Source organism: Ostrinia furnacalis, unplaced genomic scaffold (assembly GCF_004193835.3).
Source record: "Ostrinia furnacalis isolate ACB-3 unplaced genomic scaffold, ASM419383v2 OfSCF4245, whole genome shotgun sequence".
Classification (NCBI taxonomy): Eukaryota; Metazoa; Arthropoda; class Insecta; order Lepidoptera; family Crambidae; genus Ostrinia; species Ostrinia furnacalis.
In genome coordinates this window covers 735477-761109 of record NW_021134484.1, presented here as the reverse complement: position 1 = coordinate 761109, position 25633 = coordinate 735477, and the positions used below count along the sequence as shown (strand labels likewise).

The following is a 25633-nucleotide window of genomic DNA, read 5'->3' as shown; positions in this document are numbered from 1 at the left end:
TTACATTCTTCTATTTTAAACATACATTTACATTTATTTTGTGTCTGATAATACGATGAATTTATTTTAAACATAATAGAGTTTTTTAAAAACCTAATTGAGTTTTTCTTTTCTTGAATGATTGTTCCTCGTTTCGTATTTTTCGACCACAGTCGACGATTAGGTACGGCTTGCAGGAATGTTTTAAAAAAAGTTAAACTTAACCTTTTGATCAACACATACTTCAACTGGTTTAAGCTTACTTCAATTTTCTGCAAGTGGCTGGTTATTAACTAACAAATATTTGCAACATTTACATTTCATTCTATTTTTTCCAATACAACCCACTTCATATCACATTTTATAGACCACAGAACTATAAGGCTGGTATCACACTAGGGCGTGAGAAGCGCGACAGCAGCGCGGCAGCGGCGTTTTTAAAATGTGAAGGCATGCATCCGCTGTCACATAGTATGAAATTATCCGCAGCGCGTCTGTCGCGCTCTGCTAAAGTCGCCTAAAACTTATTAGTTTTATGTTTTATTATGTTTAGGCGGCTACTATGGGTGGATCGGCAGGCACGGGCGGAGTGGTGGGTATGTCCAGTCTCTTCTCTTTCTTGTCCTTTTTGTGCTCATGGTAGAACCATCTAGAACAAAGAGGCAATAAAAAGGATATTAGTTAAATACTGCGGCATACCTAGTTTGCTGTATTAGGAGAAATTTCCAGGCAAATGTACTTTCGAGAAACACGTTCTATTAAAATTTGAACTCTGTAAAATTCAACGGAATACTCAAATCGATCGGTTAAACTGCTGGTGGTTGTAGTATTAATAGTAAATACTTATTTGTATCAGACATTTCATTGAATCACATGTTCTGTCATTATTCGTGTACCTATGAGACCTTTATTGGTTTGGTTTTTATGGCGGTCAAGCTGTAGATCCTGGCTACACAGGTGTTGCAGCGGTGGGAACGAGAGGTGGGAATAGTCCCGTACATATTTTATGTAACTACTCGTAAGTGAAACAAGTGTTGTCTTACCCAAATATCCCAAGAGCAGGTATCGTTGCTAGTACGCTCATTAGGAAGACAGCGCCTGGCATCACTTGAAGTGTCACTAGGTACACCTTCGAGTACAGTGGGGCGAATATCAGAGGCATCGTGGTCTCTGCCACCCCAAACAGTGAAAACACCTTCCCTGCAACATAATTTATATTGGTGTGTTAATGATGAAGTTAAATCAGCAGTGGGAGACGGCGTATGTGACTGCACCAGACAGTCTGCCAATAGAGAGAGATGGCGGGAGATCGTGCGGAGAGTTGTATCCGCCTCTACAACCGATGTGAACAACGCCTCAACGTGACCACGACCGCTCTGCCAAGAGCGTAACAAATAAGAAGAAGAATGATGAAGCCCACGGCAGTTCACTGCTGTAGGCTTTTTGGATCGAATCGAAAATCGAATTCTTTTACGGAGCGATGTAACACCGTACAAAAAACGACGGAACTAAGGCCTTTCGGCATTACAACTGTCACGTTTTGCCACTTGTCTAGGGGGGCTGGACATAATCTGTCCCAAGGAAGTACAAAGTAACATTCTCCCCTTTTATCAGCTGGCCATTTTCATAACGCAAAGCATACGCTTTTTTCACAGTCTACCGATCAGCATACAAATAAGAGACGTAGTCATTGATCCCATGTTTTGAAATTAGTGTTATGAAATCATTGAAAACATGTTATTACTAAATTGTTAGATGTACGAGTGGTAACAATAGACAAACCGGATGTTTAGATAATTTTGTTCGTTCGTTCGTTTCAGCTTAACGAAGTCGACTTCTGGACAAAGGCTATACTATCGTACACAAAAATCTAAATCATAGACTAACTTTTATGAACGGTTAACTGTTACTCGTACAACAGGGTTTAGAGAGATGAGATACATTCTATTCTATTCTATTCTAAAGAGATAAGAGACAGCCTGTTTACTAGCCTACCTAGAAACTTTCAGACTTTAGTCCCAAAAACCCTGTGCCCAAATTCCACAAGTTGACCGCTTATTAAACTTGACCTGTAAAGGTGAGGTACACCCGGGGAACTTAACTATCTAAGAATCCGTAGTAACGAGGACTTCAAAGTTTGCTTGCCAACCATATTATGTAGGGCATGAATATCGGAATCTCGGAATCTCGTAATATCGGAATCTCGGACTGCGAGATCCGATATTTCAATTCCGATATTGAGCGACCCAATATCGTAATATCGGAATCAGATAAATGTTTTAATTGAGATTTTAAACAAAGCGTTTAAACTCTCCACAACCTGCCACAAAGCCCAAAGTACATGATTGGCAAATACCAATGATTTTCTCATGTCTCTCACCATCACTTTTTGTTCCACTGCAAATATTTTATTAACTTTACTATTTATGGTTAATTTAACTTGTTCTAAATCAATTTTAGCATTTGCCATAGGTACTTGGTCAACAAAGAACGACATCTCAACTCCCTTTCAAACATTAATTTTACTTTCATGGACCGACAGTTCTGCGTACTATGTGCCCTGCCCATTGCCACTTCAGCTTGCTAATCCGTCGGGCTATATCAGCGACCTTAGTTAGTTTACGGAGCTCCTCATTTCTGATTAGATCTCGTAAAGAAACACCAAGCTTATCCCTCTCCATAGCACGTTGTGCCCTATATTCAAAGGCCACGTTTTCGAGCCGTATATCATCACTGGTAACACACACTAATTGAAGACTTTCGTCTTCGTATTCGACGATTTACCTCTTTCTCGAAATTGCATCTAACTACCTACCTACCGAGATAGACATAGTACTTAAATTCCGATATTGAGATCTAATATCGGAATCCAATATCGGAATTGAAAACCTTCCGATATTACATGCCCTAATATTATGTCACTAATTAAGTGACTTTAGGCCTCAAGCGGTGGGTAGAATGCGGTCCTGTACAGGCCTTGTGTATTAACTTCAATTATACTAAAATAAATATCTTTCTAGTCTAGGCGCTATCATTATATTAAATTGATAAAAAATAAGGTTTAAAGAAAAAAAAACATCATAGAATTCTAAAGATAGGTCGTGGTAAATCTAATTTTGTGGCTAGGAGTTTATTACAAAACTCATTGCAAAGAATTAAAATTTTGCTTAAATTGATTACTTAACGTAGTGATAAATCTTATTTGAAGTATCACGATTAGTAGGCATTTCACTTTAATATCTCTGTGTACTATTCTATAAATCAATTGATAGACCTATTGGAAACCTAATTATATTCCAAGAATTCCGGTGTCAATTTAATTTGCTTTGCAAGGTTCTATTGTAGTCGACTTTACCGGAGCCAGACAGTAGGTACTTCAGCTCAGACAAGGTGACATTGCAGTTCAATTTAAAGCTATCGGTCCTATCGAATCTAATATCGCGATAGTTAGAGAGTAGTCCAGTCAATGAATGTCTTAACGACGGTGTAGAGAGAAATCCGTGGAACACAATTTCTGACCTCGGGACTTTATTTAGCCTAGTTAGGTGGTGAACATAGCAAAAGTCCCCGCCCTTAGCCCTTGAGCCGGCGGGGAGACGGGGGTTTAAAGGTGCCACTTTTCGTTTTTCGCTTAATCCTCGGAAACTATGCGTCCTAGTGACATGACTACTTTGAACCAAAAAAAGCATATTCAATTTGCTACAGGTGAGATAGACAAGTTTTGTCTTTAAGTTTTTTATGTTATGTTCACCTTCTGACTAGTCTAAATATTAGTTAGTGAACTATTGTTGTGAGCGCACTTAGGGTTATCGCCTACGGCGACTTTTTGTAGCGATGCAGTCGCGCTGCTGTAGCGCGTTAGTAGCGCGTTGGCATCGCTTTTTTAGTGCGTTACAAATGCGACTAACGCGCGTTAGTAGCGATGTTGTCGCCATCGGGGAAAAAACGGAGGGAGAGTTACGAGTCGCGTTTGCATCGCGACAAAAGCGCGTTTATGTGGGTGAGGGCACACATCTAGCGATCGCATTGCGACTGTATCGATGCGAACGCGCGACAGAAACGCTACTGTATCGCTACAAAAAGTCGGCGAGGGGCCTTAGGACTTACCTAGTTCTTGGTATGACACCAGTTTGGAAGCGATCGACCGCAGGGCTATGGCTGTCGTCCCGTTGAGTATTTCTACTAGGGGAGCTGAAAATAGAAATAAAATAAATAAATAGGAAAAATATAAAAAGAAAAAATAAAACAAATTGTACATAATTATAGTTACGAGTATGTCTAGATTTCAGATATTAATTTTTCATCTCGTCGCATTCTGAAATGACAATCAATAATAATAAAAATATACTTTATGTCTAGTCACGAAAAATCAAAACTAATCATTGAGAGTAGGTTTTAATTAATTGCGAATTCATAATTTAATTACTTTTGGACCATTGACTTATTGAATCATAGAGATCTTCTTGATTATTAAGTGTCACTTCAGAACACAGACCTTAGAACCAAACTAGAAAAATATACTATTCTATTAGAGAAATACTTACACATATAAACTTCGTAGTCATTTCTGGCGAAAGCTAGTACTATAGCTCCAAAGATTTTGCTGGTCGTCGATATCATACCCAAAACCGCGTCGTCTGCTTTTAGTTTTCTGCTGAACACACTTATTGAGAACAGTGTACCTGAAAATATGAAAATACATTTTGAAGAGAAGGTAAGCTGGTCAGGTAATAAATTGTGTGCAGATTTAATTCTGAAAGGTATTTAATGGTCAAAATTAACTTAAGACCAGCGTAATGGCGTTCCTAAGATGTTACGACACATGCTGAGTGGTGACCACCTTTTCAGTATCTTGTGTATGACTATGTACATTTAATTATATTTTTTCAAAATACATTATGATATGTCTAAACATAGGTTACGTTTTTTTCTAGGTTTCCACTCCACACTCATATTTTTTTTCTAAGGTAAGTCAATGGAGTTAATGGAGTCCCTTCCGAAGGACTATTTCAGATCTTGTAGAAAGCCTGAAATTCGATTTTGCAAATACGTACCAATCAGTACAGGTAGGAGAATCGAATTTCATATGTATACGTTACATTATTTGGAGGAATACAGATCTTTAGGTAAACTCTAGTTCTTTTAGCCAGGCCAAGCCTTTTAAAAAACATGTATATAAAAAACTGGTCATACTAACTTTATACATACCTACGGAATGTGTAATAAGACTGAACGTGGAGTAAATGCTGTACTTGACTTCATCCCAGTTGAATTGGTACCGGGCAAACAGGTACATTACACTTAGCTCACCTGAAAAAAGCATCTTTATAGTTTATCAAATCAGACACCACCAGGCAATTGAAATATAATTTAAGAGGTGTCAAATCGCTGACTCCGGAATGATATGGCGTTCACTAGTAGGTTCCAAGGCTCTAGGTACAGAGATAACTGTGCGAATGATTAGCTACCTATTAATTTCAAATCAAATTCGTAGTTCGAAAAAGTTGCAAGTTTATTAAATCGAAATAAAGTACAATATAAATAATTGTTGCTTCACTGAAATAAAACAAGTTTTTACTGAAAATATTTTTTCGCTATTCTAATACGCAGTTCACTACAAAACGTCGTTTATCTGCCATTTGAGATAGTGAATTCACTAAATAGCTTTTATAAAAAAGCTCAAACGAAGCCTAGAGTTTATTTGCAGATTCGACGAATATCAAAACCAATGTATGAATGGACGAGCAATAGCTGAAAAATTACAACTGCCAATCATTTCTGTTGTAACAGTTCGAACAAATACTAGGATGAATCAACAAAACGTAAAAGTTTGCCGGTTTACAGGTCGTTGATCGATATGGATTTGCAATAACCATTTTGTAAAGTCAAATACAAATTCTTTATTGCTCCATGTTGGTATACAAAGATGATTTTTTATTCATTTTAATCGATACATACGTCTAATAATTTGTAGTGTTTGTTTTTAATCGACGTCAACAAAAGGATAAGGATGTTTTTTAATATGTCGGAAATATCGCACCCGTGAAAATACTTTTTCAGTTAATCTTAAATTGAACTCATTTTTTTTGTAAATAGGCTTTTAAAAGCCATACAAGAGCTCTTGTTCATAGTGGAATTCATTCAGTAGAGCGGTCAGATCAAGATCAAGATATTCAATAGAACAATGTAAGAATTTTCTGGCCTATGATGAGAAAGATAAACACTAGAGATGGGCCGACTAGTCGCCGACTAGTCGGGAAAGCCGACTATTCGGCATCATTTGTAGTCGGCCGACTAGTGTCGACTATTCGGCAAAATATGCCGATTATAATCGGCGCATTACAAAATTTCATATGTGAATGAAATAACACTCATAATCACCAAGATAATAAATGAGGTAGACCAAGGGCGTTTATCTAAACCATTTTTGACTGCAAAAATCAGTCAAAAGTGGTTTCACCTGATTAAAAATTTTGGCAGTCAGTCTAAATTCATACAAAGTTAAGATTAGTTAAAAATCCCAGGAAATCATCACAAATGTGTACTTAAATTTTATGCAATTTGTCCTTATAAAAATTATGACCCTTTTTTTTTCGGGGAAAAAATGCATGAAATTGCATAGGTACCCTGCGGGCAAGTGGTAGATTATGTGGGGCTTCTCCTTCTCCTAGGATGAGGAATACCCATATAAATATCCCCTGAGCTCCGTGAATGGCCTTAGTGTGAAGAACTATGGGAATCCGGGCAAAGCCATCAACTATCACAGTCCGTCCCGGCAATTGCCCACCTGTATAGCGGGCCCTGCCTATCCGACAGTGGTGGTAGAGTGGTAGTCCGTGCAATGCAGGCGGGGGGGTACCCCCACGCCCTCAGCTCGCTAACCATCATCGTGGAGGATGGAGAGGAATCAGTGGGCCTAGGATGCGCGCCGCAATAAGCGGTTATCACGCCATTTTCAATCATTTTTTCCCATACATTTTGACGTCGATAAGAATATCACAGCGTGCATACTAGCCCAGCAGGAGGCGATCATATTGTCACCTCCCCTGACCCCTCCACCGTAGAAAATTATGACATCTAACTTGGGTACTGTTATGTGTATTTTTTCTCATATTAAAGAAATCTTATTTCTCAAAAAGTTACAGGTTATAGTTATCTTTGAGAAATCTAGATATTATTCTTCGGACAAGTAGGTATTAGAATGATCGGCATTGCCGATTAGTCGGCCGACTAATCGGCAATTTGAAAACCGATTAGTCGGCTAGTCGGTTAGTCGGCAAAGACCATAGTCGGCCCATCACTAATAAACACCTACGCAATTCAATGCATCAATATTTTTCGATGCCCCTTGACTTAATTTTTTTTTCTTTTACTAGCCTATTCACCAAATCACACTTATTAGAGTTTTCTTGGACCTGTAGTTGTGTCCAATCCTTCAGCCTTAGACAGATCCTTGTGCTAGCAATTTGATGCAAACGAACCAATAAATCGCAGTGACATCGTATTCCTGTTGTTCATTGGACTATATCGTCCATTTGCGACGACACTGTGATATATCAAAAACAGTGGNAATCGTATATGTCGAGATGTCACAGTGTCGTCGCAAATGGGCGATATGCAAAACGTTGAGGTGTCCATTTTCATTCATTGATATTCAAAAAGCGAATTTAGCCAATACAGAGCAACTGTACGTAGGGGATTGAGTGGATTCACTTAGACTTACGAATAAATGAATATTATAAACGGAAGTGTTGACGTTGGGTGTATGTCTGTTAGGTCTTCATGAAAAAGTTACACTAAGTACTGGATAGTTTACATAGAGTAGAATAGCACATAAGCCATAGCTTATAAAAAAGCCTAACTTGTTATAAATACATATATTTATAACAAGTTAGGCTTTTTTATACGGAATCAATTGACCAAAGCTAATAAACAATTAACACTAGCCAAGCCTACCAAAGTTTTAAACTATTTTGTTACTGTGACTCCTATATTTATTTATTTATTGATAAAGGGACACCAACACCAAAACACATAAGACATTCGCAGTATAGGCCCCTTTTATAATTTATGTTATTTTTTCATTATTTACAGTCACATCGATTCCAGTTTCCCTTCGGTTATTGTCTAACATCGCTGCAGTTTGTCATTATTACGACGCAGCACCCAAATAAATCTTTTAAGAAAAGATTATGTGTTAATTCATCGTTTGTGACGCAGTTTTGATATAGTGTCTCGCCCTCCGTCCCAGTCGGGGGTCGGCCATTTTGTAAAGTGTGGATGGGATATCGATGCCTGATGTAGATATTTGTGAAAACTTGACTTACTACCTTCTGCCCACGGCTTCGCCTACGTGGTATTCGCTCTGACAAAAGTTTCATTAACATTCTGGATTTTGGGTTTTAGTTCTTTTCCTCAGAATCCTTATTCTAGTACCTAGCAGGTGGCAGGATTAATTCATTTTGTAAAGTAAAACGTTATTATTATTGTGTGGTATAAAACTTTAGTTCTATGCACGGCCACATTTAAGTAAGAAAAAACTTTACTATGTGACATGGTACTTATTTATTACATAGCTCGTAGCCATGATAACCGTTGGAGCAGAAAACTTCTCAAGTGGCGCCTACGGACCGAAAAACGTAGGGTAGTGTACCTAGACAGACAGGCCTCCCACTTGGTGGACCAAAGATCTAGTGAACCGAAGATCGCGGGAAAAACTTGGATGCGGACTGAGCAGAATCGGTCATAGTGTGGAAATCCTTAGAGGTCTTTATTCAGTAACCAGTAACCGACGTCATTTGGTTTGTATTGATTCCCGTGTGTGAGATTGTAATCATTATGCACGCTGCATTCCGGTCTTAATTTATAAACATCGTGTCTGGCATGTGAAAATATTATTGCCGGCCTTGAAAAAAATGTTTTGCTTATGTGAAAACTGCATTTTTCACGTCTCGTTTACTTGTAACATACTTAACTTATATGTACGTGAAGCTATTTAATCGAATGTTGATGTAGGTACGCGTAGATGTGATATTGACTATTTAAATGATTGACATTCTATTAACTTGTTAAAACGATGTTTCTCTAATACTGTATGGAAATGCCCACTTTTGACGTCACGTTACAAAAACACATGCCGAATAGTTATTAATTAAAAGTCAAATAAAAAATCGAATTTATCTAACACATACGCAACATTATAAAATACCTACAGCTACACACAACTTTGTATCATACAACTAGTGTATGTAGGCCAATATGACAATTACGTACGAGTAGTTTGTTGTTGTGGTTTTAGTAAAAATTAAATTGAAATCTTTGTCAATATATCGTTTAATAATTTGTACTTGAATTAAGTGGCGTTAGACTTTATGAGTTTAATGTTCATCGCTATATCTACAGGTACTATAGGATTAGATCGGTCTTGATACAATATTGTTAATCATTATCCTTAAATTATCTATGAATTAAACAAAACAAATGACAAAAGATAGTACATACAAACGTTGTTTATTTGATTGTTTGTGTTTTCTATTGCTGAGGTTATTTATTTCCTGCTATTATCATGAATTGGAAAGTTTGTGCGGATTGATGAATGTTTGTTACTATTTCGCAAAAAGTACTAAACGGATTTTGATGAAACTTTGCAGTAATATTGTTTATACATCAGAATAAAAAATGAGCTATAATTTATAACAATAAGTATTATATTTCACGGGCAAAAGTTTACATTAGTAGTCATTAAATTAATGAAATTTGAGTTTATAGGAACTTTAACCTTCTATTCGTTTTTGTAGAAAGTTTTTTATGATATTCACAACCGCGACCGCATTAACAAAAAGCAGCTTGTTTTCCTTAAACTTTTTTTGGTTATTTTTAATGTTTGTTTAACATTTTAGAAACGGCAATTCCTAGTATTGTTTTTAAGTGGGTTTTACCGACGTAGTTAATTAATGGATCTGCTTATGCTAATATTATAATAGAAAGTTATAAAATGTGAGTTGTATTAGCTTCTATCTTTCTAGTTTTATGTATAGGCCACAAGTTTTACAAATACCTAGTGGAATATCTGAGTGTGGACATTTCAATCTTAGAGAAATCCTCCCTTTTACACGGTATTTAGAAAGGGTCGACCTCCTTTAGTGGAGACTAAAAATGACTTGATGATGATTTTAGTTCTGGAAATTTGAAAAAATCGCGTATTTGCTTGGTCCATTCGATTCAAAACCTAATAATTGGACCAGCAGACATAGTATTTATCAGCTGTTCTCTTGTTTGCACAATTTATTGACACTTCGATGCCAGTCAATATTATTCCACTTGTAGAAATACCCGATGGCGATATTATGTCATAAGTGCGCCACAAACACTGGACAATGGAAAGCAAAAAGTTAGACCGTTTTCACATTAGGGCGACAGAAGCGCGACAGCAGCGCGACAGCAGCGCGACAGCAGCGCGACAGCAGCGCGACAGCAACGCGACAGCGGCATTTTTTTATAATGTGAAGGCAGGCAACCGCTGTCATATTATTATACGAGTATGTAGTATGAAATTATCGGTAGCGTGTCAGTCGCGCGTTTGTCACGCTTAGTATAAGATCCCGCTATACAACGACCTTCACCGAGATGCTTATTTGATGAAACATATTTTATATTCAATTTAACATGTCAATATTTATATTGCTTAAGGGTTGCCTAATAAATTTCAGTCCAGGATANACTCGTCTTTCCCAAATGTTGCCAACTACTCGAAAAATGTCACCTTTCAGTTTTAATTTCACTTTACAAAATTCGACAACCGTCATTCAGGACTGATTTTTCGCAGGCAACCCTATACCACCGTGTTCATAATGAAATAATCTTTATTTTCATTTATATTTGATTAAATTATCAGACCGATGCAAAATGCTCTATCAATTTACCTGTTTATACCTGGCAACCCGAGAGTTATGACTGGAAAAGAATAGGCAACCTAACGTTTGCATATTCTATGGGCTTCATACTTTCGATTGGTATGGAGTTTGTTTAATAATCAAACCGATGAAATATTTAAAAATAAAACTTTTTTTAATGATTAATTAATCATATCCTGGACTGAAATTTATTAGGCAACCCTTAAGCAATATAATTATTGACATGTAAAATTGAATATAAAATATGTTTCATCAAATAAGCATCTCGGTGAAGGTCCTTGTATAGCGGGATCTTAGACTAGCTGCTAAAGTCACCTAAATGTGAAAGCGCTCTTATTTAGTTCAGTCAGCGTCAAGTATTTCGTGACACCCAAAGTGACCAATTTTGACAATACAACCTTATTCCAATTGTAGCAAAGACGTTGCAAAGGCAACTTTGGGTGTCACGAACTATTTGACGCTGACCGTGCTATAAAATTTCGTCAATTAACTGTAGGTATTTTTCGTATCAAGAGTGAGTTTTGGAAGATGTGAGTTGAAAATGCCAGTGTACAGACAACAGCACAGGGTATACTGACGCCTTAGATGCGATAGGTGCCATTTTACGAAATCCACTGTATCTATGACATATGAATTACACAATTAATGTGTGTGTGTAAACCTCTTAATAAAAATACTGATTAACTATAATCTGACATGCACATACAGAGATGTACTAACTATCAATTAACAATCCTAATGTCACAATAACAATGTGCATTACAAATGTCCTATTGACGTCACAGAATCTAATAATATTAGCAGCAGGTATTATGTGATAAAATCATGAGTTTGCATATTTTTAGACGACTCTTTTATGGTACGGTCAACCGGACACTAATCCAAACACCTTGTGTAGTTCTCACAGGTGCGATTTTGTTTTGTTGAATTTGCGGGCGACTGTACCTTGATCAAAGATCGAATCTTGAATATTAAACGCAAACTGTTGACGTGTGTCCAGAGGTTCGTGACTTATTTACTAGAGGAATACGTCACATTTGGACTTAGGGCGTTGTTTATAGCGTTTGTAATTTAGGAATAATTATTGACTAAAGAAAACATTTATTTATCTTTGTACTAAATAAAAACAATGACATCAAGTGACAGCTGAATAATGAATGATGAGAGATTGGAATTTGTATTGGTAATGGGCCTATATGGTATCATAATTTTATTTGCATGGGTGACTCTTCTATACATTTAACTGTTTAAATACATTTCAAGTGTCTTCTATTTGCTTTCACAACCGATAACGCATGTTGTATTACCCTATTAAAAGTTATTATAGAAAACTAGCGTCCGCCCGCGATTTCGTACGCATAGACTAGACCCCGTTTTATAAAGTTTCGTAAAAACTGTTATTAGTGGATAAGGATAAGATAAAGGCACCATATAGGAACCTATCTGCCTTTAAAGTTTGTAGGTGTTATAGTTTTTGAGATTTCGTGATGAGTGAGTCAGTCCTTTCGCTTTTATAGATAATCATCAAATAATACATACCCCACATGGGTCCAAAAGTGAGGCACACGACAGTCAGTATGAGGCATATCCGCAGCCGCCTGTTGTTTGGGCCTCTCTTGAACGCTATCTCGAAAGTTTGCTTTAGACTTTGGAAGTCGAAGAACTCAATAAAGAAACCGGTAAAACCCGTCCGCTTCACCTAAAAATAGATACAGTTAGCACAACAATAATATTTTCACATATTCACATAATATCGTAAGAGTTAATGCTACGCACCTTTTCTTTATTCTCGAGCCAAGTGTGATCCTCAATCATGAAAAACACATAGCAAAAGTTCAAAAATTGGAAGAATGCAGATATAGAAAACACTCCGTAGTAACCCAATACTTTGAGAAGCACCCCACTCAGACCCATCCCAATAGGGAATCCAACTGTCATGCACAAATTCAAGATACCCATCCGGAATGTTCTAGTCTCTTTTGACGTTATATCCCCTAGGTAGCTGAATGTACCCAGGAACATAGTGTACCAGCCGCCCGTGAGAGAAGGGAATATCACCTCCATAAAGACTGTTAACTCCACCGGGACTTCATAGAAGAAGTACGTGTTTAGCATGTTGAGCATGCACGTCATGAACTCCCCGAAGATAGGCATTAGCATACAAATCTTCCGCCGGCCAGTTTTGTCGCTCCATGCTCCAATGAAGAACATCAGCAATGTAGGTACCGCTGTGTGAACGACGCTTTTCCAAGCTTGCACGGACGCAATCAGTTTTTGCACTTCGTCCTCCTCAAAAGTATGGTTCGCTCGTTTTCGGAGCCGCAAGTCGTTGCAAACTGCATCCCCGAAACCTAGATTGACACGACACGCTTTGTCCAAGTTCAAGTTTTGCGTCGCCAGCATCGCCAGCACGCTTGGCATCACGAACAATGCCAGCACCGGCTCCACCGTTACGTTCGATTTCACAAACCTCAGCTTCTCCATAAATGACATGTTCTGAACTTCTTTGGCTTCCGACTTCAAAGGGAGTTCCTCAGTCGTGTCTTGAGACACAACTGTTTCCGATTTTCCTGACTTATCCATGGCGGACTGTCTCGTGTTTGCTGAAGCGGATAGCAACTAATTTTGTTTGTTCAACGTGGAAAAATATTGGATGGGGAATTACGCCTTATTCTATTAGCAGTCCGAGTAAATTCCTTGTAAATATACCGTCACATTGTTGATATAGCTCTAGCACATCCACACAGCAAGATAAATAGACGATCTGATATTGAATGAGTGCTGCACCGACGGGCCGCAGCTAGCGGGCTATTGTGGCTTTATGTAAGCAAACACTCTCGTGTTGCCATATCAGTCTTTAATGCGTCCACAAACACTCGCAGAAATCGAAAATAAACTCACCGCACAATTCAAACAACTCTACCGATATCCGATCATATCTGATGTCACAATATTATGGCTATAATCTTAAGTATAAAAACAAACGACTACTCAATAACTTTTATTACAATTTCCACACATGCCCAAAACACTTATTATGCATTGTTCACTGACACATTCACTGATAAATAAATGCTCGTACAACAGTCAATTGGTAGCGATTTAGACTTCTTTATTCACGTTTTCCATTTCTTCCACTTGCTTGTTGTCCTCTCTTTGTTCGAAGTACATCCATCTGGAATGTTGAATAAACACAAATGATCTGGGAAAAGGAATTGTGGGTGGATCGGCCGCCACAGAGATGCGACCGGACGGCCCGGTTAAGGATCCACTAATGCGAGAGCAGTAATAACGCGAGTTGGCGTGCGTACGACTCGGTCCACTGCCGGTTACATAATAAAGGACATCATTTACAGATCATACTGCGACTATTATGTACATTTCGACCTAATGTGCACCTTATTTCAATTATTTGTTAGGTCATATTACAGTGTCGATAATTATTTGCGATTTACGAGACACTTCTTCTAAGCTGGCGGATCTATATACATTGTAAATGGGTCCTATTTGCTAATTACTTTGTTTGTAACAAGATGTATCTCGTGGTATACTAATCTTGAGTTGATATATTCATAGAGTAAACTAATAACTATGGTGTATTCTTAGTTGTATTGTAATGGCGGATTCTGTAGATCCAAAAGAAAATAGAAGCAGGAAACAATAAAATCTTCGGCGATACATCTGATTCCTTATAAATGTATTAATCGAAGTAGCTTAGGTTCTTTCTTGCATTAAAAATCCGTGAGATTTTCGTATTTTATTTAAGCATTTAATGTACTTTCATCTATTGTTGTTTAATTATTCCCAGATTTTCCTCTCGAGGGGTTTGTTTTGTAGTTAAATTAAATCTTAATCAACGTTTTTCTTTTAAGAAGGTCTATTGGGAAGCTTTGTTTTATTAATTAAAATGTTATTGATGTACCTACGAGAATATTAAAGAAGCAGGAGAGAATTGGTAACGAGTGTTTTATTATAAAATACTGAGATTTAAAAATACGAAAGCATTTTCCATTTATTTCAGGAACAACATACAATTATTACACTTGCAGGAATGTAAGTAAATGTTACATTAACATGGGATGTGTATGAATATTTAAATAGACATATAAATAAATAAACACTAGGAATACCTAGTATATTATGGTGGATTTAAGTATAAATATAGGCAATTATACAGGCAATACAGGCAATAGTAATAAAACAGTTTTTCTAATGGAGATAGCTTACGCTCTCCTAATCATTGAGCATATAGGGCTCTTGTAATCTGTGTACAAAGAGATAACTACTTACTTGACTTCAAACAAAGCAATGACAATTTCTGTAACAATACTCTTTGAATCGTAATAAGAATTATTAAATGTTATATTTTGATCTGGTTTTGTTTCTGTTATACAGTGTGAGTCACGTTAAAGTGTACATATGAAAAAAGATGAAACCAGACCTATTTTTATCGACAAAAAAGAGGTCAATTTTTTTTTGAGATTTTTTTTAAATTTTTTATAGATTTTTTTTTCTTCCAATTACTTATTGTAAAGAAAACGTCATAACTTTTAAACTAAGCGGTATATCCTGATAAAATAAAAACAGTAATAATGCTAAATAACAGGCGATACAAAAAAAATACATAAAATACACAAAAAAGGCCAACAAATAATAAAAAATGATACTTTTTGAAAAAAATCTGCTTAAAAATTCGTGTTTTTTTGGTTATTTGATAAATTTCTCCAAAAAATGCCCCTATAACCGGTAGTTTTTATCACTTTGTATTATTTTCTATCGTATTACCTTCGTAAAACCAAAAACCGCATGTCTCTATCCCTATCACAACGTTTGCNCACTGTATATTAAATAATTGAAAGTATTAATTTTTAGAGACAACATTTTTTTTAATATCTAAGAATCTATAATTGTTTCAGGTGTAATTGAACCCACGACCGTAAAAATCAGCGGCAGAAATATTTTTTTTAACAGACAAACGCCCGTATTCACTAATATTAACTATCAAGTCTCACAGTGCGGGTGGACGCACAGGGTGACACACGAACCAATCACAGAGCCCTATTCAACGCTGTGCGTTTGATTTGCCGCTTCACTTAAGCAATCATAGTTTATGAATAAGGGCGAAAGTCACGTTCATCAGCTAGCTATAAATATTTTGACATTTCAAAGAATTAAAATTATGCGAGCACCAAAGTTAGTTTTTACTTGTGTGTTTTAAAAACATGCCCATTCAATTATAATAATATTGAAAATTGAATTGATATTTTGGTAGTCCTACAAAAACATGTTACGTCAACTTTAAATTAATTTAATTCAGTTCGCTGTAGTCAACTGCTCACATAATATGCTCAATTGAATTCGAACTTTATGCTAACTAAATAACGCAAAAAAAGCAATTGGTCATTTTTAAGGTTTATCTATTGGCGACTGTACTTAAAACGAAAAATCCTGAAACAATAGAAGAATAAAAAACTGAAACTCCACATTAATAGTGATACTAGCTTTATCCTGCGGCTTGAACCGCGTGATTCAACAATGGTCTGTCATATACTATTCGCGCGTGTACCTCCTTTTATAACCGGGATAAAAACTATCCTAAATTTTGTTACTTGTTACTACCTAAACCTTCCTCACGAATTGCTCTATTTTTTGGTGAAAATCATGAAAATCTCTTCCGCAGTTTTTGAGCCCAACTGGAAAAGACAAACGTGACTTTGTTTTACCTAAGACCTAGTCATAAGTACATAATTAGATTTAAACATATGTTTAAGAATTTGGTTTTGTCTAGGTATGTTCATGATTATCCTTATTAATCCAAAAATAACTACGCACTATAACGTTTTATTAACAAGTCATTGGGTAAAATTTTGATAACATTATCATGAGTAACATTAGGAATGTCGATGATATATTAAGCACTTAGGTAAGTACGATGACACTTACACCCGTTCACAAACATTACTACGAGGTTTAACAGTACGCGTGGACACACACGAACCAATCAATAGAGCTCTATTCAACGCTGTGCGTTCGACTTCGAATAGCGTTGCTGCTTCACTTAAACAAGCATCGTTTGTGAATACGGGTGTTGTTCATTTACACCATCATAAAAGTGAGTAAGCATTTACAGTTATTCGAAAGGAATGTACCTATTGTACAGTCAAGACTACGCAATACTACAATAGACTTTAGATAAATTCAAATTTAATTTACTTATGAAAAGATATAATAAGGCGTGATTTTATGCCTAGATATGCTGTTATTAATAAGCGATGTTTAATATTGAAATATGCTTTTTAATAATTATTATTACTGACGGGATTGCTACCATGTACCTTAATTTTGAGTTTCCGATATTTGGGCACTGTTGCGAGCGCCAGCCATGGTCACGGAGTAACAATAATCCCGTCAGTAATAATAATTATGATAGTGACCATGAAAGTTTAAAACAATATGCTTTTTAATGATATGATCCTCATACAAAAAATTGCCTTTTTGATCCCTTCATGACTTGTGGAAATTCATCAAAATGGAAATAGAGTTTCGCATTAATAATTATTATTAATCAAGATAGGTAGTTAGATGATTTACCTGTAGAACTAGATTGTAGTGTAGTAGATAGTGATCCACGTGTTTGCTTGATTGATATCAATTTATAATCGTCAGGCTATCCATTTTACTTAGTTGCAAAACAGTACTAGACTTATTATAACTCTAATAAGGATTCTATGTTTAGCTTCAAGTCTCACTTACTGTACCTTACGTAGATTGCTAACCAAAAAAAATAGTTTCTTGAAGTGCTATGATTTCGTTTTGAAAGGTTTTCTAAGGGTTCTTACCGTTTATATACCACAGGGGTGTCTATTTGTATTGGACAGAGTACAATAAAGGTAGAGAGAGTACAATCATCATCATAATCATCAACATTTCAGCCATAGGACGTCCATTGCCTAACATAGGCCTCCCCCAATGGTTTCCATAATGACCGATTGGTAGCGACCTGCATCCAGCGCCTTCCTGCTACCTTTATGAGGTCGACGGTCCACTTTTTTTTGTGCAATAGTAATAAGTAAATACCGGGCTTATTAAACTTTTAACTGCTTCCAATTAACCCTGATTTTAAATAAACAATTACTAGTAATAAGTAGTATCATTATTTACCAGCGGTGTTTTGTCTTAACCTCTGTAAATGTTATGAAGAACGTTAGCTGATATAATAAAACTGTATTGACATGGGATATTGTTACTGATATTCTAGGCGATGTTTACTCTCATAACACAAGTAAGTTATGACAATTATAATATACGTGAGATAATTAAATAGTAATTACTGCGGTAATGATATGTCTGACACAGGGTGTTTGATTTCAATGTGTATTTATTATGGATAATCTTTTACGGTTATATAGGGTTATTGTTGAATGACACATTGTACGAGTATTCATTGGTATTTCGAATTCCTTAGTACCTACCTACCTAATCTATATCTATAACTGTCTGTCTGCTTGTCTCGTTTTCACAACTGAGTTTTTAAAATTAAATATTGATGAATTTTCTTATATGTAGATGACCATGAAAAAAGACAAGCTATCTTTTGTTGTAAGAAAATCTTGCAGCGATGACGATTACTAATGAAAATGAAAATTATTTATTTGTAGAATGTGGTAAATACTACTAATATTAATATTAATTGTAGTATTAATGTCTTTAAACTCTTTTACAACAAACGAAACGAAATTACAACGTAAAAAAAACTACTTATATCGAAAATAAGTGCATTGATTGTAGTTACTCGTGATTCCGAATATACTTATTCAACTTTTAGTACTTCAATTAAACGTTGCATAATTAACCAAGATAGGATAATACTTTTAAACTGCATATTTATGCCTCTGCGCGAGTTCCAGGAATGTTTTCTTAAGTCCTCGGGCGGCCATTATTGTGTTAACTGTAAAAAAGTTAATGACTACTTTCCGTCTTGCAATGTTCCTCAAATTGAGTTAGGCGTTTATGCCGTGGTCGCGTAACCAGGTTAAAATAGTCTGCAGTCTTTCCGTCCGTTTGCGAAAACATCATGTTGAGGCAGATTATACTGTTTTTGTTCGTTTTTGTGCCTAAATCGACCAGCAAAACAAGTTGAAGTGTCTCATTTGTTAAACGAAATTACCTAATCGGCAAAACTATTTTAATTTATTTCACATTATTTGACATTGTGATGCAATGTAGAGACATTGCCATCTATTGTTGGGTCGAGGAACTGCTTCGAGATTAGCTGAATGATTATATTTGATTGAGTTTAAATGATGTCCTTTAAATGTACGTTTTTTCATCTTTTCTAAGAGAATTAAGAAACAGTTTTGTGATTTATTATTTATTTTATATTTCTTCTTAATATGATTTAGTTTTATTTAAATAAATAAACGAAACTTACCCAAATATGGCCACGGCAGGGACAGTCATGGCGGCTCCTAGCAGGAACACCGCGCCAGGCAGGACGCTCAGGGTGGCCATGTAGACCCTGGAGTATAGGGGCCCGTAGACCAGGGGCATCATGGCTTCGGCCAGACCGAATAGGGAGTTCACTTTACCTGAAAAACAAGGTTGGTTTTACTCCTGGATTTTTGTGTGTTATTGGAGGAAGAAAGTAAAGGATCTGAGATATTTTTGTTTAAAAAAAGACCAAGCACATGATGTCGTGCCCTACGTGCCCAAACAACTGCACGCAGGAAGATTTAATGAAGGCTACTGACAACGCCATTCTTGTGGCGGAGTTTTTGGCCGACGCTGTGTTGGTTTGTTGTCGACACGACAAGAAGAAGGAAAAAAGATTTTAAGTATTCTCTAAAGATTCAGTAATTGATGTTCCCTGCAAGTTAAATTTTGATTGAATTATTATCAGTTGTTATTCAACTTCTAGCTTCACTCTCTCTTAATTTGATATGTTATGTATATTATTATGTTATGTAATATTTAAAATAAACTAACCCAATTCTTCACTAGTGACCAATTTCGAGGCAATGGAGCGCATTGCAATGAAAGACGTTCCATTGAAAATCTCCACCAATGGGGCTGTTGAACGAACAAATATTATTTCAATTCCAACAATCAGAAAGTACTTACCTAACTTTTTTAAACACTTTTGTAATTAATATCACAATTTAAGGTCATAGCAGACTTATCAAACCGGGGAGGGATCAACACCGTATAGACGACGTAGATGACCCACGCTGAACTGTCCCACCAAACTCAATGACAGGGGGGCGCTACCATCGTTCAACTATACGGTTTCCAACATGGAAAAAATCGGAACCAGCGATCCGGTATTGACGGTGGTGCCCTACTGTTAATGTCATGGAAAGGACAGTCCAGTGTTTTGGAACTATATTGCCTTCGCGCGCTGTCATCGCCTTTCGCGCGTTGTCAACCGCGAGGCGAAGCGTTTACGTTGCAGTACGGAGTTTAATACAAAGCATATTGATCGCTTCGAGTTGATACGGTTACGATCCGTTTCCGGGTTGATATGTAGGTATGTTTCATCTACACTTTAGTCTACCCAATCTGTTTGTCTAAAATTTTTACTGAATTATTATTCTTCTTCTACTCTTACCAATATAAATTTCTAAAGTGGTGGTGGCGAAGGCGAATATGAAGGACGCCAGGATCTTGCTGGTGCACGAGATGATGCCTACCACCGTGTCGTCCAGCTTCATGAAGTCGCTGAATATGCTTATTGAGAACAATGTACCTGGGCAGAAATAAATACAAAACGTACATTTTTAAATCATCATCAATATAATGGACGTCACACTGCTGAACATTTAGCCCTCCCCCGATGATTTCCAGCTTGACCGGTTGGTAGCGGCCCTGCATCCAGCGCCTTCCTACTTCCTACCTTTACAAGGCTGTAGGTCCACCTTGTAAGTTGACCTTTGAACTTTGAGATCTGACATTAGCATTGGTAAAATACAGACTACTATTCCATTATTGAAGCTAAAACTTGTCTTAGAAATAACACCCGCTAAGACTTGTATATTTACACAGTTTTATTAACGTAGGGCTAAATTATAAAACAATTATGATGACACAGTTTAATAATGCAAACAAAATGAAATCCTTTATAGAGATAAATCTACGAGTAGAAATTCACCTCACAATAAACTTACCAACTAAATTAGTGATGATACTGTAAGTGCAAAACATGCTGAATTGAACCTCGTCCCAGTTGAACCTGTATCTCATGAACAGGTACAGCACGTTCATTTCACCTGCAAATTAACAACGGGATAAATAAATAGAATTAGGGTCGATTCGACCAAACAAGAGTAAATATTAATCTCAGAATAAATCGTCAGTTATTCGACATTTTGAAATATTTCCCATATTTAAACGCCAGTAATTATATAAGTGCCAGTTATACCAGGAGTTATTCTCGGAAAAAGTTTGGTCGAATCGGGCCGTAATAAATTAGTTCTAGCCTATAGATATGTGTTGGCAAAGATAAAAGATGGAACTCCGTCGTTCCATCTACGAACCAAAAGAACACAGCGGGAGATCAACAACCAAGGAGTTGAATTCGTTGTCATCGTCACTGTTCTCGAATTTTTACCACCTCAAGGCAAGGAGGACCTTTTGGGTCACTCAATTATAAATCGCATTTTTACTTTTTCCAATGGTCATCTTTTTGCAAAAAAATAGATATTCATTCATCCCAGTTTGCCATAAGAGAGTTATGGGAATCTCTAGAGAGATAGACATTACGACATAAGTTTGTATTAGGCGTGGAAGATCGGCAAACGGCGATGCAACGTGCGCGCAAATGGTCAGTGCGTGCACATTTGATCCATCCATCACTACACGCAATGAAGTGGTACACAATCACAATAGCAGCAGACGTCACGTGTTGTTACTGACGAATGACCCCGCGACTGCAGCGGAACTGAGCTGGTTCAAAGAGGACGTACGTATTGTCGTGACGTGGACTGACTGTGTTGTTGTTTGAAAATATTCAAACTGGTCAGCAATAACAGGGTGTTAATATCAACTTCCTGGAAAAGTACTAGTAAAAATTACTATCTACCAATATTTACTACAGACAGATAAAAGATCCTAAAATTAAAACTAATCTTTAAAGCTTAAAGTGTAGCTCATCGCTGTTCTTACCATGTAAAGTTCACTAGCCAGCTCGGCCCATTCCTAAAAGCTAACATAAGGGTCCCCTGTGGTAGGTAAATATAAATATTGTAGTAATTAATACTGTAATAAATACTGTAGCTTTTATAAAAGCTCATCTCTCATGAAAGCTACCGTCAGAGTTTATGTGGTCTCTTATAAAGCTTGTATAGCTCGAGCTGCAGATTCGCTGGTGTTAGGACAATACTTACCATGTAAAAAGGCCCAAATATGACGCAGACCACGACGATGACAAGAGACACTCGGAGACGACATGCCGTATTGGGCCACTTCTGAAGGCCACCGCCAGAGTTTATGTGGCTACTTATAGAGCTTGTAGCTGTAGCTCTATCTTTGTTTATGTAAAGGTCCAAATATAACATAGACCACGACGATGAGCAGAGACATTCGGAGACAACGCCGTATTGGGCCACTTCTGAAGGCCACCGTGAGTGTTTATGTGGCTACACATATAAAGCTGGTAGCTTAAGCTACAGGTTTTTTTTATACACAACGAGGAAGCTCATGTTTGTGTTAGTAAGACACTACACTATTTACCACGTAAAGGCCCGAATATAACACAGACCACGACGATGAGCAGTGACACTCGGAGCTGGCGCAGCCTCGGGCTACACCCGTAGCCCACCGCGGAGTGTCTACATATGTGGCTACATATAAAGCTTAAATGGAGGGAAGTCAAACCTTAATTTCGAACTCCTCCTATGTTCTTCTGATTAATTTCGTTGCGGGTCCAATGACAGTTTAACTTTCCCCCGGGACAAACTTGAATTTCATTGGTTGGGTTTTTATGGCGGTCAAGCTGTAGATCCTGGCTACACAGGAGTTGCAGTGGTGGGAACAAGAGGTGGGAATAGTCATTTTTTACGTACCATGCAAAGGCCCGAATATAACACAGACCACGACGATGAGCAGCGACACTCGGAGCCGTCGTCGTCGTGGACCACTCCTGAAGGCCACTGTGAGGGTCTCGCGCACGTGACGCGCGTCGAAGAACGAACACACCCACCCTCGGCAGCCGACCGGCTGGTCCTGAAAGTATGTTTGAAGTTTAATAAAATTGACAGGTGATGCATGTAGAGTCATAGTAATAGCGGTTGGGTTATTGGTGATTAGCTACAGTCATAGACAAACATAACTCTCCTTCTGGCGCAGTCGGGTAAAAAGCATGACAGGATCTCACAGTATTTCGACCTTGTTTATTCGAAAAAAGGGCAAGGAATAAGGAATACTAAGATGCTGATAAATCACAAACAGTATAAAAATTCCTGATACATTACCTACTTTTCCTAAAAGATTGTTTTTAATACCTTGACGTGGTATTTACAAATACCGATCAACTTTGCGCACACCAAAAGTTAAAACACATATGAACTGGAAATTAACGCAATTAAAAACAAAAGTTCACTATAGTTTATCAATTGTTTTTCACTAACTTTTGATTTTTACGTGTAGCAACGAATGTCACTATAATATTATTGCCAATATCAATATAAATTGCGAAGTGATCAAAATTTATATTTCCACTCTTATTCGTCTAACCTAGTACCTGGTACAATAGAAGTTTCTAAGAAAACTGTCTGTCCCGTTATTTATTTACGTGTTATTTACACCACCATTTTTCAGAGCAAATCTACAAATTATAAATAATTATATCTGTTGTAGCTATAAATTAATCTGTGCCACGAGTAGGTAAATAATTATCTTCACTCTATCATAGATCAAATCTGCACCATTCGAGTGAAAGTAATCAAGAACCAACGAATTAAATACAAAAAATATCAAGTACAATTAGATTAATAGAGTTCATAAAACACATGAATAAAGCGGCGTTCGTAATAATTTACGACTTCCTACTACATAAACATTTATGGCACGCTCCGCAAAAATAATCCTAAAACGGTAAAATAGTTATTTTACTCGGGATTTCCACGTACAGAAAAGCAACACTCATTTGGCATTTTATTACAGCCATTCGTACGTGTGAGTTTCACCAACAAAATCCGAAACGTCAAGAGTAAAATCTGGAATAATTTGCTTAAATAAAGAATAGCGACAGCGACAGGGGATATCAGGATATCCGGGTAAATCGGGCGCATATAAATCCGAGGTGACACCTATCGGAGCCTCGCGTAAAATCGTTGATTGCGTTACGATGTCCCCCTCCGTTCGAATATGCGTTGTGGGCCTGAGCAATTTATCACTTAGATATAGGACTAACCGGCTGTCGAGAGTACGCAGCGGATGATGCATGGCACCACGAGCCTTATCTCAACACCTACCAATACTCTATTAACCCTAGACTTTGATCGCAAATTGCTACACGCAAACTTCGCGACCTTTCGCGGGCAAACCGCTTAATCTCTATTACACGCAACGGCAACCTTACACACAAAGTTTGGGCACTGATAGGGCTATCTAAAGCAATCACACAGAATTAACAACTTACTCTTTGCCGCTCTTCCGATATCACTGGATCTTTCAGACGTATGTACCCATAAATCAGACTGGCGACGTACAGGCAGTTCGATATTAAAAATATCCCATAATATCCGATCTGCTGCAGAAGTATCCCGCTCAGAGACATCCCAATCGGGATGCCCAGGGACATGCACAAGTTGGCAACTCCTACTCTGAATGTCCTCATTTCTTTCGTCGTTACGTCACCTATGTAGCTGAATACACCAACGCACACAGTTATCCATCCTCCAGTTAATGACGGAAACAAGTCTGAAAGGGCCGTGACCTCCAGAGGCAATTCGTAGAAGAAATATGTGTTTAAGATGAAGCTAGTGCAGCACAACACTTCCCCGACTATAGGTAGGAGTATGCACGCTTTCCTTTTTCCGGTTTTGTCACTCCACGAGCCCACAAATAGAACCAGTATACACGGGAACGCAGTCTGAACAATGTTTTTCCACGCTTGTACTGATGCCGTCAACTTCTGCACTTCCGCCTCCTCCAACGTATAGTTTTCGGTCTGCCGCTTGTTCAAAGCCGAGCAAACCTCATCACTGTACCCTAAATTGACTCGACACGCTTTCTCCAAATTTAAATTTTGCACAGCAAGTCCCGAGAACACATTCGACATGATGTAACACGCGATGATCGGCTCCACCGTAATGTTTGACTTGATCTGCATAAGCTTCTCCCGGACGCCGGATTTCTTGTCTTTCGGTTCATTTTTTACGGGGGCTTCCACCGCCGTCGCCGGTTTATCCGTGGCCGCGCTGATTCCGTTCATTATGTCCGAATTGTGAGCACCGATGTCAATCAATCATCGTTGTTTAAGTTTGAGACTGTGGGAGACGTTCTCAAAAGGTCCATTGAGGCCTCTTTAACCGTCATAATAGTTTCGTTATTGAGGCTCGTCGCGGGCACTTCATCACAGCACTCGGGATCACTTCGCGGTTCCCACGATGCGGCTGGGCAGTCCTGCGATGTCGCAAGTCGGGGGCTGACTGGGTTCTATTGTCTTAGGAGTGGATCGGACGGATATACGGTCGAGTGGTATCATTATAGGCAATTGGGCGGGCGTAGTGTGTGCTCGCGCG

At 37.6% G+C, this 25633-nt stretch overlaps 2 protein-coding genes across 2 annotated transcripts; both read right to left on the bottom strand.

Moving 5' to 3' along the window:
* Nucleotides 1–216: 216 nt before the first annotated feature.
* On the bottom strand, nucleotides 217–14231 carry LOC114359205 (proton-coupled folate transporter). The gene is made up of 7 exons (XM_028313496.1): nucleotides 12669–14231; nucleotides 12432–12591; nucleotides 5188–5289; nucleotides 4524–4661; nucleotides 4087–4170; nucleotides 1023–1179; nucleotides 217–628 (listed from the first exon to the last, which is right to left on the bottom strand). The coding sequence occupies exons 1-7, from the start codon at nucleotides 13473–13475 to the stop codon at nucleotides 529–531; spliced, it is 1548 nt and encodes a 515-aa protein (XP_028169297.1). The 5' UTR covers nucleotides 13476–14231; the 3' UTR covers nucleotides 217–528.
* Nucleotides 13902–25633, bottom strand: LOC114359207 (proton-coupled folate transporter). The gene is made up of 7 exons (XM_028313497.1): nucleotides 24529–25633; nucleotides 22952–23111; nucleotides 21056–21157; nucleotides 20500–20637; nucleotides 19878–19961; nucleotides 19324–19480; nucleotides 13902–14067 (listed from the first exon to the last, which is right to left on the bottom strand). The coding sequence occupies exons 1-7, from the start codon at nucleotides 25321–25323 to the stop codon at nucleotides 13995–13997; spliced, it is 1509 nt and encodes a 502-aa protein (XP_028169298.1). The 5' UTR covers nucleotides 25324–25633; the 3' UTR covers nucleotides 13902–13994.

Excerpts from the sequence above, each read along its gene's own strand:
- LOC114359207 (XM_028313497.1), bottom strand. The coding sequence starts at position 25,323 with ATGAACGGAATCAGCGCGGCCACGGATAAACCGGCGACGGCGGTGGAA. Across the intron at positions 20,638-21,055 it reads TATCATCACTAATTTAGTTG|GTACATTGTTCTCAATAAGC; the intron begins GTAAGTTTATTG and ends ATTTCTGCCCAG. Across the intron at positions 19,481-19,877 it reads GGTCACTAGTGAAGAATTGG|GTAAAGTGAACTCCCTATTC; the intron begins GTTAGTTTATTT and ends CTTGTTTTTCAG.
- LOC114359205 (XM_028313496.1), bottom strand. The coding sequence starts at position 13,475 with ATGGATAAGTCAGGAAAATCGGAAACAGTTGTGTCTCAAGACACGACT. Across the intron at positions 5,290-12,431 it reads CACTTTTGGACCCATGTGGG|GTGAGCTAAGTGTAATGTAC; the intron begins GTATGTATTATT and ends TGCTTTTTTCAG. Across the intron at positions 4,171-4,523 it reads TGACTACGAAGTTTATATGT|CTCCCCTAGTAGAAATACTC; the intron begins GTAAGTATTTCT and ends TTCTATTTTCAG.